Source organism: Dromaius novaehollandiae, chromosome 11 (genome assembly GCF_036370855.1).
Source record: "Dromaius novaehollandiae isolate bDroNov1 chromosome 11, bDroNov1.hap1, whole genome shotgun sequence".
NCBI lineage: Eukaryota > Metazoa > Chordata > Aves > Casuariiformes > Dromaiidae > Dromaius > Dromaius novaehollandiae.
In genome coordinates, this window is record NC_088108.1 from 6,564,784 (window position 1) to 6,579,644 (window position 14,861).

Here is a 14,861-nt window from a genome sequence, read left to right on the forward strand (position 1 = left end):
CTCTCACTTATGCTTTTGTATAGTTTTACTTCTCCCTTTTCCAGCTGAAGTGTCTGTCTTTGGCCTGCAGTCAGTATTTTCAATCATGTTTTCAAATAAGAATCACCCTTAAAAGTGGGAATTCTAAACATACACTGAGCTTAAAAGTTAGGTTTAAATGCTTCATTGTAGTTGCATATTGGGCTAGAGACCACAAACAATCCGTGATGCATACCTATACAGAATAGTATGGATGTTTAGTATTCTTTTTCTTACCTGCTTTGTTTTTAGTGCCTAAAGATAGGACAAAGCTTCAGAGGGGAACTGATCTCCAATCTGTACTGTCAAACTGATACAGTATGGATGAAAGCAAAGATCTTCTGTTAAAATATATTCTGGAAACAATAGGTGCAATGACAGGCTTTTGAAATTATCTGAAGTTGTCTAAAACAAATGGATGTTTTCAAGAAGCTTGAAGTTATGTCTGTACTCCAAGGCATGATTTTCATTTTGGGGAAACAAATGACCAACTCTTTTTTTTTTTTTTTTTTTTTTTTTTTAATGTATGAAGCTCTTAGCATAAATTTACCCATTCAGTCCTATACAGTATTGTATTCTTTTTCATTTGTTTTGGATAGGGGGTTATTTGACTTGAGGTATAGAATTTCTCTAGGACAGAGGTGTAGTGTTTCTTGTTTGTTTGTTTTGGCCTGAAGGCTCATGCAATAAAAAGTATGTGGGAGACATGGAAAATAGTCATCAGGGCTATATTTGTAGGTCTCAAACTGATTTGATCTTCCAAACTGTATCATTCAACAATCTTAGGCAAGTCTGCTGACCTCTACAGTTTTTTATTTTTGCCAAGCAATTTACTGCTGAGAAAGCAGCAGAAAATGAAAAGATGAGGGCAATTTAAATCTCTCTAATTGGATCTTCAGAGCCATGTAAGTCACAGCCTTCCCATTGCAAAATCGTTGCATAGCTAAGAACAGACTCAGAACTAGCCAGTCTACCCATTTTGTATAACATAAGGGAAGAAGGCAATCATCAATTCTTAACTGACTGTTTACACAGCTTTTGCTGGAGAACTTCAGTGGCCACAACGTCCTCTAAAAATTCTCCTTGATCATACTGCTTGCCTTTTCATGTGCCTTTTCATTTTTAAGTTGGGTAAAACAATACAGTCACATATCTTTGCTATTTAAAATATTGGAGTAAGAGAAACACTTGTTGTAATGTCTGACCTGATTGGGGTGTATGTTGGGAAGGGGTTAAATCGGGCTGAAATACTTCTCTATTAGTATAGAGTATGTGCTTTTCCTTTTTGTCTTTAATTTTTGTAGTCTTTAGTCAGAGTGTATTTTGTAGATGTCATACGAGTTTTGAAGTAATACCAGTATTTTTCAGTTAAGTGTTTTCAGGGGAGTGTTTCTCCCCGCTGTTTGAACCACCAATCCTTACAATGTTCATTTCCTTTAACAAAAAAAGCCAGTGAGACAAAAGCATGCCTCTTCCTTCCTTCCTTTACCATAAATACGTGTATAAATAGCTGCTGAATTTGTTACTAGTTATTGTGAATGCTAGTATTCACAATACGATAGTATATTTTGAGTTGCCTTAAAATCTTGCATGTCCTATTCTCTTCATCAGATTACAGCATGACCAGTACACATTGAGTGGAGGCTTGTAAGAGAGGAAGTGTTAGAGTGAATGAGCCCAAGGTATTTACAGCTCCAAGTTTGGATAGAATTTAATGAGGCGAAGGTAACAGAGGTCTGTGTAGAGGAAATACTTTCCCAGTTCAGCGTATTCTCAGTGGCGGTTTTCAGTTGTGAAATCTTGCCTTGGCCTATTAAGTTTTTTGCCTTTGGGGCACACAAACAGGTCTTATCCTTTCACCAAATATTTGCTTGCCCTTATGTTAAGATTAGGAGAGAGAGTTTCACACCAGTCTGTTAGATAATGGGAAAATTCAGGGTAAGAGTGGCTGGTCTGCTTTCCATTACGATAATGCTGGAAGTTGCAGCAATAAATATATGACACCTGACAGTTACAAATGGATTTTTTTTTTGATTGACATTAAGTACATATATGTTCTGAGGCAGTAAAACAGAAGTACTCATTATAAAGGACAATCATAATATTTTTCTTGAAACCAAAAATAAATGTGATCTTTGTTATAAGCCAAGTAAAACATTGTATTAACTACTACTTTTTTTTTTTTTTAAGTAGCAGTAAGAGAAGCAAAAACACAAGTAGTATTAGGAAATCTTGCTATGTCAGTTAGAATGTTGATATTTAAAAAGAAACTATCCACTGTTTCTGACTTTCTTCTCCCTTCATTTGTTGGAACATAGGTACTAATATTTATATTGTACAGATATAATAAGAGCTCTTGAAAACCCTTAGGCTTTTGAGCCACTGGCAGAGCACAGAAATCCTTCTGAAACCTGCCAGCACTTGACTAGATTACCTCTGGAGTTTTTCATTGCCCTTTGACATACAAAATTGTGTAAGAGGAAAACATGTAGAAATCTGTTTGTGAGAAAGGAACAAAAATTGGGACCCTGTGTACTTTTTCTACCATGAATAAGTTGCATTAAAATTGGCAGAGTTTGTTTTTATAAAAACACTGACATGACTTAAACACTGAATCATTTCCCTTAGCTTTTTTTTTCATTCAACATTTCCAAACCAAAAGAGTTGTAATTAGCCACAAGATTCTTCTAACTTCTATTATTATTTAATCACAGCCTTCTGATCTGTAGAAATGTTCTTTCATTCTTGTATGGAACAGGTATAAATTGGGATAATAAAAATTTGCAGACAACCTCGTAGTATGCATTTGTCTCTCTATTGTGTTTAAACTTGTTGCTTCTTTCTGGCAATGTGGTATTTCTCAGTCTTTTCAGTAATTTCATTTTGAAATACTAGGTTCCTTCAGTTCTAAGACTGGAACAAATTCAGGACCCTTCCAAAAATTAACCATAATTAATAACCAATGTATTTATTCAGGTCTAGTCACTTTCTTTTTTAATCTGTAGAACTGTCCTTTCACTTATAAATTATGAAGTGCTTACTGTGGTTTCCAAAATGTTTATATATGCCTGAATTCTACAGAAATTCGAGAAATAGTTGTTGCTTATTCATACTGGGCTGTTTTGGAAGACTTCAGTACTTCCTGAAAGGAATCAGCCCTGACTATTTATGCTAAAGGCAGAATTATGGCTCCATTGGAAGTTCGTAAGAGCTCAGTCGCAGGGGAACCAGGATTTCCTTCAGTGGTGTTTAGTCTAAACTGAACTTCTTCTCACTTTGCAGAGTCCAGTTTTTCTTCACGAACTAGAGTACTTCCCTTTTCTGCTTCATGTCATCTCTTTTAGTAGAAGACCTTTTTTTTTTTAACATAATGAAACAACATTCAAAAAGTTGCAAGTAACATTTGAAGTAGTTTGTAAATAAATGTTTTCTTCTAATTGTGCTATTATATAGTAAATTGGATCACTAGCAAGGTTGGTAACATGAGAGGAAGAACAATAAACACTGTTATCCATATGCTGTGGTATTAAATCTTCACAGTGTTTTGAGCTTTGTGCTATTAAAGCCTTTGCTAGTGAAGATAATTTTGATGCCTATTTAGATTTTAAGTTACACTTAGAAATGCTAGTTGTGTGTGCAAATGCTGGATCAGTTGATTCTGTACGTCAAAAATTTAAATGCAGAGAAGATAAAGGCATTTCCTCCTCTGTGAATAGTCACTTCCAGAGATATGAACCTCTGCCCCCCCGCAACAATTGCTCTTAATTTAGTCACAAAAGCTTATGCTTATTTAAAAGCTATTTTTGTAGATATTTTCTTAAATTCATAAAAAATTATGAAAACAGGGCTGTCTCTTGTGTTCCAGAACCAGTGCTCCGATTTCAAACTTTGCTCTGTGGACCTGGCTGCTGGACAAGGATGAAGGGTTGCATTTTAGAGTCTGTCTCTGAAGCTTTCAGCTGAGCATACCAAAGTCAGATTACACTGAAAGAACATCTCTTTCATCTGTGGCATAAAATACAATGTTGGTGCTTGTATGAGCATTCATGTCAGTTATTTGTTTTCTACAGCAAACTTGACCTGTAACGTTTCTGTAAACAACTCGCATGTACCAGTAATAAGGAAAATATTACCACTTCATGCGTGAGATCTCTGATATGTACACTGTAACGCATCCTTGCAGATGATAAATGAACTCTGGTCTAGAGAGTTACCATTTCAAAAGTGATGGAAGAAGCTTACTCACTGGAGGAAAATCTTTTCGAAATACTGAAACACAGCTATTTAAGACAGAAACTACCTCTGTTACTTTTTTAAGATTGTAGTCATGCTTGACGCACACTGATTCCTATTGCTGGGAACACACATTTCCTACATCAAGAACTGGAAGCTCTGCTGTTTCCAAAATGGATAGATAAACTTCCAAATATTTCAGTTACATTGCACAATTAAGACAAATGATAAACTTCATGTCAATATAAAATACGTTTTGAATTTTTTAGTATTAGAACATAGCTTTATTTTGATAGAGTGAAATTTTCAATATGTAAACTACATTTATTTGTGAGGAAAGAGGGAGTTTACTCACAACGTAACTGTTGTACTTTTAGCAGGAATACATACTTGGCTTGCCTGGAAGATATCCTTGATGGTGCATCGATATGAACATTACCTCTGTCATTCTCTTTCTCTCAAAGACTAATTAAACTTGAAAAAGACATTGAAGGCATAAGATGTAATTTGAATAGCAAAGTTTGGCTTACAACCAAATGAAATTGGTATCTTGGTATCTAGGTATTTTTGCAAGTTCAGTATATCAGTCTGTTATGCCTTATATTTAAAAAGCAATAAATACATATTTTACTTGGCATGCATTTGGGATGGTCTTACTACTGATGAATATCAAAATCATCTTCTTATACAAGAAGATGGTTATACAATCTTCTTATACAATCATATGCAAGTGCCAGTAAAACATTCTTATGCCTCTTATTTGTTTAGTATTTTAAGAGAAAATTGTTGTAAGAATATTTCTTAAGGGCTGTATGGCAAGGTTTCTGCCTGTAAAAACTGGCACCTTGAAAGCCCTCTGTAGGTTAAATCATGTAGTCTGAATTATGCAGTAGACTTCTTCAAGTGATATCCCTACAGATACCTATAGGAATCTCTTTTTTTCACTCTTGGAACCAGTGAAGCCTGGCTGGCTACACATCCTTGGTTTTGTTTTGAAAATTCTCCTCTTACTTCAATATCCAAACTCTGCTTCATGTTCCTTATGACTGCTCTTCTGGACAGAGCATGCTGCGGATAATCCTGAGTTAATGTTCCTACTGTTAATGTCTGTCAAGCATGATACAGGTCTTGTTTTTTCTGCCATGAGACAGAAGAATGGATTGTAAGGATTTGCAAGGTTCTTTTCTTGCCTTTTTTTTTTTTTTTTAATGTTTTTAAAACACACTTTCATGCATAGCTGCATTCGGAACACGCTTAAATGGAAGTGAACATGTTACGCAATTTCCCATTAAAATTAAACTGCTTTTGTATAGCTTCATCTTTATTTGTACACTGTAGTTTGTAAGCTTAGTCTTTTTGAATAATATAATTGCTCTCCGCTTGTATGGCTAGCATATGCCACCATTGTCTAAACTGACAGGCTAGTCTTCAGGAGCATCATGCTGGAATTTCCAAAAATATTGGAAGTAATGCTTTCCTGCATAACTTCCTTTCTGCAGGGCAAAAAAAAAATAGCCAATCCCTAATACTTTCTTTGTTTTTATATTTTAATATAGATCCAACTGAGATTGACTAAAACTCAGTCAGTCATCACTGTCAGATATCTTGTAAGTATGTAAGTGTGTGTGTGTGTATATATATATATATATATGTATGTATGCATGTTTGTGTGTTTTTATATGAAAATGTTCAACGTAAAAATACAAGTGTGTCTTTTCGTTTGTAATTTACCAAGTTTCTCCAGCTGATTTCTGTTAAGATTTCCAACTGATTTTTGTTAAAGTAGAAGCCTTCTGAGGTACCAGAACTGTGTACGAATTAGCTAAGTTATGTTTAAAAACACTTTTTGAAGTAGTTCCAAGTAATCTGAAACTTCAGCATGGAAGAAATCAAACCTTAACGTTTGTTTATATGAACTTTAACATAAATGGCTGCATGTGTACAAAGTGTGTTTGTACATGCCCTTATTGCAAGCATTAAATGTGATTTGACTAGTAGGGTGCCAATTTTAGAACTGAGATCAGTAATTTTAGTAGCAAAATAACAAAACCAACACTGCTGCCCATTCAGAAACTTTTATCAGTATTTTATTATTTCAGGCAGTGTCTTGAACATTTCAAGATGTTTCTTAGCATGTTAGAAAGTTGTTCCAATAAACTGTAAAAGTTTGTAAGTTAGTGTTCAACACTGAGTTAAGGTTTGTTGCGAAGTCAGCTTGAAGATCGTGTCATTGTTTAAACTCGCACGTTTCATGCATGCCGAAGGGATTGTTAGAGGACATCAGCAGAATGTGATTTTTTTTTTTTGAATACAGTCCCTTTCACATGTAGTCTCACAATCCATCCTGCATCCTCGTTCAGTTTTAAAGACTCAGCATTGACAATTAGTAATAAAATGTGAATTGAATATTGTGCAATACTGTTTAAATCATGCCAATACTGATATAGTTCATTGTTGTATTGTTTGCATCATACCTGTTCTTAGCCGACACCACAAGCAGGTCCCAATCATTGTAAATACGGTGAAAAAACAGGGTGGAGTCCTTGCCCCAAAGATTTCAGTTTGATTCACTATTGCACAGATGTAGTAGTTGTAATAAACAGTGGAAAAGAGCAGTGGAAAGATGAAACAATGGCAATTGGTGTATATTAAGAGACACTATTAGAAATCAGTAAGCAAATCAAAGTGTGAAAGTATGACTGTTCCAGCCCTTTGTATCTCAGTAAATACTAGCCCATTCCTCTCCTCCCTTTCAGAATTAGTCAGTTCTCTTAGCAAGCAGCTGACTACCAGTGGGGCTACTTGTAAAAAAACTACTACTCAGCCAAAATAAAAGACATAGTACTGTCTCATTATTAAATTGTTTGCATAGTCCAACAAGTCTGCTTTTTATTCAAGTCATTGTGTTTGATGGTATGCTTTTTGTTGGAAAGTGAGGAGCAGTGAGAGTTCTCTCACTGGTGTTTATTTTAACACATATCATGTCTAAACATGGTTATGCACGGTAGTTTTTAACTAGTCTTAGAACTACGGCTGGCTTTTGTTTTACAAATATGCGCAACTGCTTTCTTTGGAGCACTGAAATAACTGGAATGAAACTATCATACATGATGTGTAAGATAAATCAGTGACCTTCATTTTAGAAAACTGGAGCTTAGGGAAATAAAATTATATAAACCTCTTATGCTGAGGTTTAACTGTTTGCTGAGCAGTACTCTGATGAGGAAGAGGTTAACTAAAGCAGAATAAGCATATCAGTTTTGAAAAGAATGCAGAATTCACTTTTTATAAAGAGAAATACACAGACTATCCTTTTTTTCTGAACAAGTCTGAGCTTAGTTTAGTACATGACACTACCACTGTGTATTAATTTTATTCCACAGAATCAATTAAAAATATAGCATGTTCATCGTGTTATCCTAAGTATCTGCAAATCTCTCAATCTCACATTACCCTAAATGTTGTTGATAGTGGCTACATATGACTGCAGATGTTGGAATTCTTATTAAAAAAGCAAACACCTATTAACAGATTTCTTGTTGTGATGTTTGCAGCAGCTGTCTTGCTTAACCTGAAATGTTAATTGTAACCTCCCTCACCTGGGGTGGCAAATATGTTAATAAAGGTACATTTTGAGGTGTGCCCACATTCCTTTAATTTTTGATGGGGCCCTGAAAATTGCTTCATTTTCATCCACTCTGTTTATCGGATTGTCTATGAAAGATTGGACTTTGCCACAAACTAGTGGGCATTATTCCCCTGTGTCTGAGGTACCGCTCTTCTGTTAATGCACCATAGCCTTCTCTTTTTCCTGGTGCGTGCACTGTTTGAGATGTGTTTGCATGACGATAAGAACCTACGGCTCGTATGTGCCAGCGCAGACTAGTTCTAGACCAGTGGGCTACCCACAACTGTGGTTTGTTATGACGGCTTTGGTTTTTCCTCCCACTTGCCTTCAGTCTTTATTCAGGCCAGTTCTTTACAAGGAATGATTTCTGACATGCAGTCACAATCTTGCCAAATTTGGCTTTACTTTAAATTGGATTAAGTTGGTTAGATTGGATTCCGTTTTTCCATATCTGGAGTCCTGGAATGCATATATAGGAGTAGCTTTTGGGGAAGAGTGGAGGGAAATCTTTGTAATACCTTTCTAAGAGTCTGACATTCATAGTTGAAAAGACCAGTTATAGATTAAAAATTCAGTTGCTGGGGTGAAGTTAATAAAGGAATTTTGGAATATTATATAGTTTATAACAGATTTTTGAAGAGTCTGTATCAAGACGCAATTTAATCTGAATAAAGTTAATACAACATTCTGAAAGGCAGTAAAGAAACCTACTATATTTTTCCATTGTAATACAAATATTTAGGTTGAAAAAAAAAGTTGCTGACCTTTGCCCATAATTATGCAATTGTAGCATTACTCAAGTAGCTTAAACACAATATTATGATGTGAAGGACAGACTGCACCTCAACAGCCCTGAACTATTCAAACAGAGATAATGTGGAAAAGACTCTGAAAAGTAAATATTTGTGGATGCAACAAACAAATATGGAAAAGGTTCTTTAATCTTCAAAACAGTACTCTGCTATATCATGCGGCCTCCCAAACCAGTTACTTCAGTCTCTTTTGTCTTGATGCATTTGAGGTGAAATCTTAAAGGACTGAAACTAATGGACTGATTATAATATTACTAATTTAATTCTTTTTTTCTTTTTTTTTTCTGCTCTCTGCTTGGCTCTGGTCTTCACCCACAGGTGTCCACTGTCGGCTCTCAAAGGTTACTAAAATTTTAGCTGCTGCTTAGAAACAAAGCTGCCTAAGCTTCACTTACTGTTGCTCTTTCCCACGCCATACTGCACTGCTGCTTCACTCTTGCCTTCTTCAGAGCTCAAGCCCTCAGAACATAAGAGACTTATATATACATATATATATTTTTATATATTCGCAATGAAACTTAGGCTAGAAGTATGTGCCATTCTCTTGCTGCCTGTGTACTTGTTAATATCTGTGTACAGTATGCTTGTATTTATTCCATGGTATTTTCTTACCAATGCTAAGAAGAAAAAGGCTATGGCAAAACGTTTAAAAGCTAAACCCATCTCGGACAAACCTGGAAGCCCCTACCGGTCTGTCGCTCATCTTGAGTCACTAGCAAACATAAACATTCCTGGAGCGGACACTTTGGACAAGCTGTTTGACCATGCTTTAGCAAAGTTTGGGAAAAAGGATTGCCTTGGGACCAGAGAATTACTGAGTGAAGAAAATGAAATGCAGCCAAATGGAAAAGTGTTTAAAAAGGTAAAATTTATAAGTTTGTACTTAATTCTGAATTGGTTTTGAGCTGCTTTGTATCTTACCTCAACAGTGGTGGACTAATTAGGGTTTTTCCTTAATCTTTTCTTTGTTTTAGATTATATATATATATATATATATATATATATATATATATATATATAAAAATCCATTTTATAGTACTTCAAGAATAACACATTACAGTGTGTGCTGTTTACTTCAAGAAAAATGAAAATTAGTGTTCTTTTTTTTAATTTCAATGAATTGCAATGTGTGTGCTTTTGGCATTTTGCACCAACTCACATTACCAGCAGCTTCCCCTCATTGCAAAAATATATGTATTTTTTTCAACAGTTAATCTTAGGAACTTACAAGTGGTTATCCTATGAAGAAGTAAATCAGAAAGTGAATCACTTGGGGAGTGGACTGGCTGCCCTGGGACTAACCCCGAAGAGTACTGTTGCTATATTCTGTGAGACCCGAGCAGAATGGATGATTGCAGCACTAGCCTGCTTCAAGTACAACTTTCCTCGTGAGTGATGAACTTGTTTACATTTAATATATTCTAGAAACGTTTCTCAGCACTGGCTTAGCTGTTAAGTATTTTGAATGTGCCAATCCTGTCATTGATGGTATAAGAATTTAATAAACTTACTCTGCAGATAGTCTGGTTTTTTTTTTTTTAAGTTTGTTTTGTTTGCTTTGGATAGTATTTAGATGTTAGAATGGACAGGAAAGTAAATTAGTATTCAGTGGTCATTAAAACATTTTGAAGATGTCACTAGTTGCATTTTCCCCCCAAACTGTGGAATGTATTTATAGTATTTTCTGTCTGTATCATGACTTACGCATCTGAAACATGAAGTAGTTCTTGGAAAGGAGAAGAATGACAGAATAATCAAAAATCGTATGCTAGTTTGGGGGTTTTCTTGTGACCTTTAAGGTCCTCACATTCATTACAGTGACTTTTTTTTTTTTTTTTTTAATTAGGCAGTCAAAATCTCGTCTCTGACTTAATGCATGCTAACCTCTTTGTATAGTGGTGAAGGGTTACTGTGTACTTACATGCCATCTTCATGTACAACACACTGTGACCCGTGACACTATTTTTGTTGCCTTCTTACACTGTTGTTTGCAATAGGCTGGCCTCTCTTCAGTAGTAGCTGACTGCGTGAGGAGATGGTAATTCAGTAGAGTACGCAGAGGGCCTGTAAAGGGCAATAACGTAAAAATTGACATTGCTATTGAAATAGGATGAGGTGATTAATTGGATCTTGATCCTCATGCTTTGAGGGGGAGAAAATATCAGCTATATCACATTACTCTCTTTTTGGCCCTCCACATGATCCCCATTTCACAGGACTATTAATTTCCTTTAATGTTCATTTGGAGGTTAGAGTTTGGGATAGCAGTAGGATACTATAGAAAGCTATTTTTTCCAACACAGATAACTGGAAAGGGCAAACTTCTCGGTGCCTGCGAGGCACTTACAGCATCACTGTGGCAGATCAGGGTTAAAAATAATCTATAAACATAAAAAACAGTCTGATACCTTAGTCTGATTCTCTGCCTTGCCCCCATCAATAATTGCACTGGAATGAGCAAAGTAGCTGACACAGGGCTGCATAAGCTGGCACCGCTGCTGAAAGAGCTGCCTGTGAAAGTACATAGCTATACCCAGTGCCTGGTGCCTGCGGTCATCAGAGCATCATCTCCTCTCTGCCAGAGCTCTGCCTGCAAAGAACTCTGAGGAAGAACCCAGATGTTCTCAGCTGCTTATTGTGCAACTGCTTAGTGTATTTTTGTTGGGTTTTAGTGGATTTGTTTGGGGTGGTGTTGTTCTGATGACTTTTCTTCTTCCATACAACTGTCCTCATTCCAGATCTCTTGGGGGATAAAATTCTGATGCAGAAAAATGAAAAGCAGTTTTATTTTCTAATTAGAAGACTCCCATAAAGCCCATCTTCTGTTTTTTCTTTTGTTTTGTTTTTTCCCCACAAATTGCTTTCCAATGAGCTAAAGCAAAAACCCTTGCATTTAGTATTACTTTGATTTTAACTTTTCTTTGTTGTTCTCCCCCTTTTAATGTAACAGTTGTTACTTTATATGCCACCCTGGGTGAAGAGGCAGTAACCTACGGTCTCAATGAATGTGAGGCATCATATCTGATCACTAGCGTAGAACTTCTTGAGAGCAAACTTAAGGTAAGGTAACCTCACCTTTAACTTTAGGTAACTTCGGCACCAGCTTCACCTATTCACAAACAACCCAACAATATTACAGTGCAGTCAGTGCTAAAAGTTCCCTTTCCATTCCTTAGACTGCACTGCCAGAAGTCTCCCGTCTTAAACATATCATTTATGTGGATAAGAAGACTATCAATAAATCAGAATACCCTGAAAACATGGAGATTCATAGTATGCAAACAGTAGAAGAGCTGGGAGCCAAACCAGAAAACTGTAAGTGAATCATTTCTTGGAGAACTAATCAAGCAATATAATGGTGAAATCAGAGCTAGGTTAAAACAGTTCAGTAGGAGAGAAAAAAGTATGCAGGTCTCTATGGTTTCCTTTAAATAAATGGAAAACTAGAAATGTTTGTTTAATCTCTATTTACTGTCCTGTACTTTTTTTCAAGTTTCAGGTATTTCAAAATAAAACCTTATTTTTAACTCATAAAACATGACCAGAATAACTGAACTCTAAGAATCTGCCTTTATTTTAGGAAGTAAACTAGAATCTGGTGTAGTGTTCCATTTTTCTGCTACTTTAACCTTTTTTCCTCTTATTTTTACTATTTGTCGTAAGGGAAAAAGGGAAAGCACTTGGGTTTTTGTTTGTTTGCTTGCAAAAAAAATTTCTGATCCAACCTGTGGCTAGAAAGCCTCTTGGACTAGAGGAACAAGCATTACATATTCCCTTGCTACATGAGGCAGCCAGGAGTGACTGTAGGGAGGGAACGCTTTCTTCAAGGAAGGAACAACCAACCTTGATCCCCCCACCCCACTTAGCCAGATTGTCTCACGCCTGAACAAGAAGAGCTAACCTGGTAAATGCAGGGATGTGCATATTCATTGCAACTACTTATCTTTTGACCAGCTTAAAGAGTTGATACAAACCAGCAGCCTAACTTGAAGGTTTTACTGAAACTCCCTAACTATGCTTCCTTTCAGACACTTCTGCTGCCTCGCTAGCTGTGGAAGTCATGAAAGCCAATGATTTTCATCCTAAGGACAGAATAAACATCAAAGGATTAAAATAAAAATCAGAAACAAACTGTTATAAGTTTGCTGCTTTTCCACTATTTAGCAGCTTAATCAAGGAAGGTTCAATTAGAAGAAGGGAGAAAAAAAAAAACAAACAAAAACCCAAGCCTTTTCAGCCCTGTAACCCAGGCTTTGGAACGATGATTGATGGAAAAGCTAACTTGCAGCTTCTTGCCTTTTTAAAACCCTGTTGTTTCTCTCCAATAGTGCGTTTCTGCCATTCACTGCCTTTCACAGGTTTGCTATATCTTCACCAGGCTTTTTCTGTGAAACTTTTAGCCAGCTGTAAAACACAATGGCAAAAGTATCGTCCAGATTATGTGTGGTCTTGCGTAAGTGTCTCAGTACGTATTCCTTAGGAAGCCTACTGCGTTCCCCCACTCCCTCTTAAAAAACATACCACTATTCTCTTCATCACTGACTTCTGCATCCACCACTGACCACTTAGCACACTGTGCTTGCCCTTGCTGAAGCACCTTTTCCACACGGGTTGATTACAGAAATTTTCATATTGGTTAATTATAGAAACAACAATTTAGAAAGTACATAAGAATTAATATGATCTTTCTCTTGCATTTTGTAGTAAGCGTTCTGCCAAGCAGACCTGTTCCTACAGACTTGGCTTTAGTAATGTATACCAGTGGTTCTACTGGGAGACCTAAAGGAGTGATGATGATGCATAAAAACTTAATAGCTGGTATGACGGGACAGTGTGAGAGAATACCTGGGCTGGGGTAAGAAACACTTAGTTGTCACATGTATGGAGATATTTTGTCATTGCATTCACGAAGGATGTAATAGCTGAAATACTCTACGTTTAAGTCCTTTTGCAGTGGGTTATAAAAACAGTTCTGAACTGATGCTGCAAGTTTCTATTAACTGACAGGTCTAAGTTTCTTCCTGAGAAATCTCTGTATTTCCTGGAGTCAGCCTCAGTATTTTATTGACCAGTTCCCTTTCTATTTTGGAAGGAGATACTACTATGACTGTTTAGGATTGTTTTAAAATAAAAAACAATTTCAGCCTTAACTTGGTAACTGGGATAAAATCTCCCACAAGGAGAAGTGGCAGTTAAGCACTAGGGAAACTTTCAGTTTCCTAGAAAACAAGGCAAGGCCTGGAATTTACACACGCTGGTTTCAGTAAGATAGCATTTTGCCCATTTAGTTTATAGACTACAGTTTATGATTCTACCCTTCTTGGATGCAGAAGAATAAATTCCACTTGCGATTTAAGTCTTTCAAAAAGTAATAACTAAGTACACCAAATTCTTGAACAGTATTTTTAATCTACTTATGCGTCACTGTTAATCATTAATCCTTTCCTTTACTAGGCCCAAGGATACTTACATTGGTTACTTGCCTCTGGCCCATGTATTAGAATTGACAGCAGAAATTTCCTGCATTACCTATGGCTGCAGGATTGGATATTCCTCTCCACTCACACTATCAGATCAGGTAAAGGAAAACTAAGCAAACTTAAAGCATTCCTAGTCCTGGTGAAACTACAGCAGCAGATCATACCATATAACATTTTATTAAAATCTTTGCATTTATGATACTTAAGAAATCTAAAAGAAAACCTAATAAATGCTATAGCATTATCTAATGGAACATTCGGATACAGAACAGCTATTAATAGATTAACTGAATGCAAGGCTGCTTGAAGTGGTTTTAAGTTTTTAGACTTACATTATCAGTTCTTTATCTAGTTACTATAGATCTTCTATTTAGTTCGTTGCATTTTTTGGTTTAACAGCTATGATAAATTAAAGCAAGTTAAGTTGTAAGAGAAGGCTTCTGTATGTCTTGCTGGTATAAAGATTACATCAGACAAAAACTGCTGGAGGAAAATGGGGGAGAAACCAAGTACTGCAGGGGGAAACAAGAAAAAAAGATACACGAAATGGAATTGCTTTATCAGGTTGGGCTTGTAAAACATCTGACATTTCGCTTGAAATTGGTTTTTAATCAGTACTTTTCCCATCTCAATGACAAATTATTAGGCAGGAAATGCTTTTTGGAGGGGCATGGGAGGAGATTTACATAG

At 36.2% G+C, this 14,861-nt stretch overlaps 2 protein-coding genes across 11 annotated transcripts in view; one reads left to right on the plus strand and one right to left on the minus strand.

Moving 5' to 3' along the window:
• ACSL4 (acyl-CoA synthetase long chain family member 4) overlaps positions 1–14,861 on the plus strand; it is a 75,165-nt gene that overhangs the window by 50,135 nt on the left and 10,169 nt on the right. For 3 of the 7 annotated variants that reach the window (XM_026115747.2, XM_064518140.1, XM_064518143.1), the window contains 7 exons: positions 5,808–5,858; positions 9,314–9,553; positions 9,902–10,079; positions 11,642–11,751; positions 11,868–12,006; positions 13,396–13,546; positions 14,146–14,269. In XM_026115747.2, coding sequence (XP_025971532.1) covers positions 9,326–9,553; positions 9,902–10,079; positions 11,642–11,751; positions 11,868–12,006; positions 13,396–13,546; positions 14,146–14,269 — 930 coding nt within the window. In that variant the 5' untranslated portion in view covers positions 5,808–5,858; positions 9,314–9,325. Of the gene's footprint in view, positions 1–5,807; positions 5,859–9,009; positions 9,554–9,901; positions 10,080–11,641; positions 11,752–11,867; positions 12,007–13,395; positions 13,547–14,145; positions 14,270–14,861 lie in introns of all 7 variants that reach the window. The other 4 variants (XM_026115746.2, XM_064518139.1, XM_026115748.2 and 1 more) reach the window with 2 other exon arrangements.
• The window catches only part of NXT2 (nuclear transport factor 2 like export factor 2), a 71,405-nt gene that overhangs the window by 17,385 nt on the left and 39,159 nt on the right, over positions 1–14,861 (minus strand). For all 4 annotated transcript variants that reach the window (XM_064518150.1, XM_064518151.1, XM_064518148.1 and 1 more), the window contains exon 4: positions 10,613–10,755. In XM_064518150.1, the coding sequence (XP_064374220.1) occupies positions 10,622–10,755 (134 nt within the window). In that variant the 3' untranslated portion in view covers positions 10,613–10,621. The remainder of the gene's footprint in view (positions 1–10,612; positions 10,756–14,861) is intronic.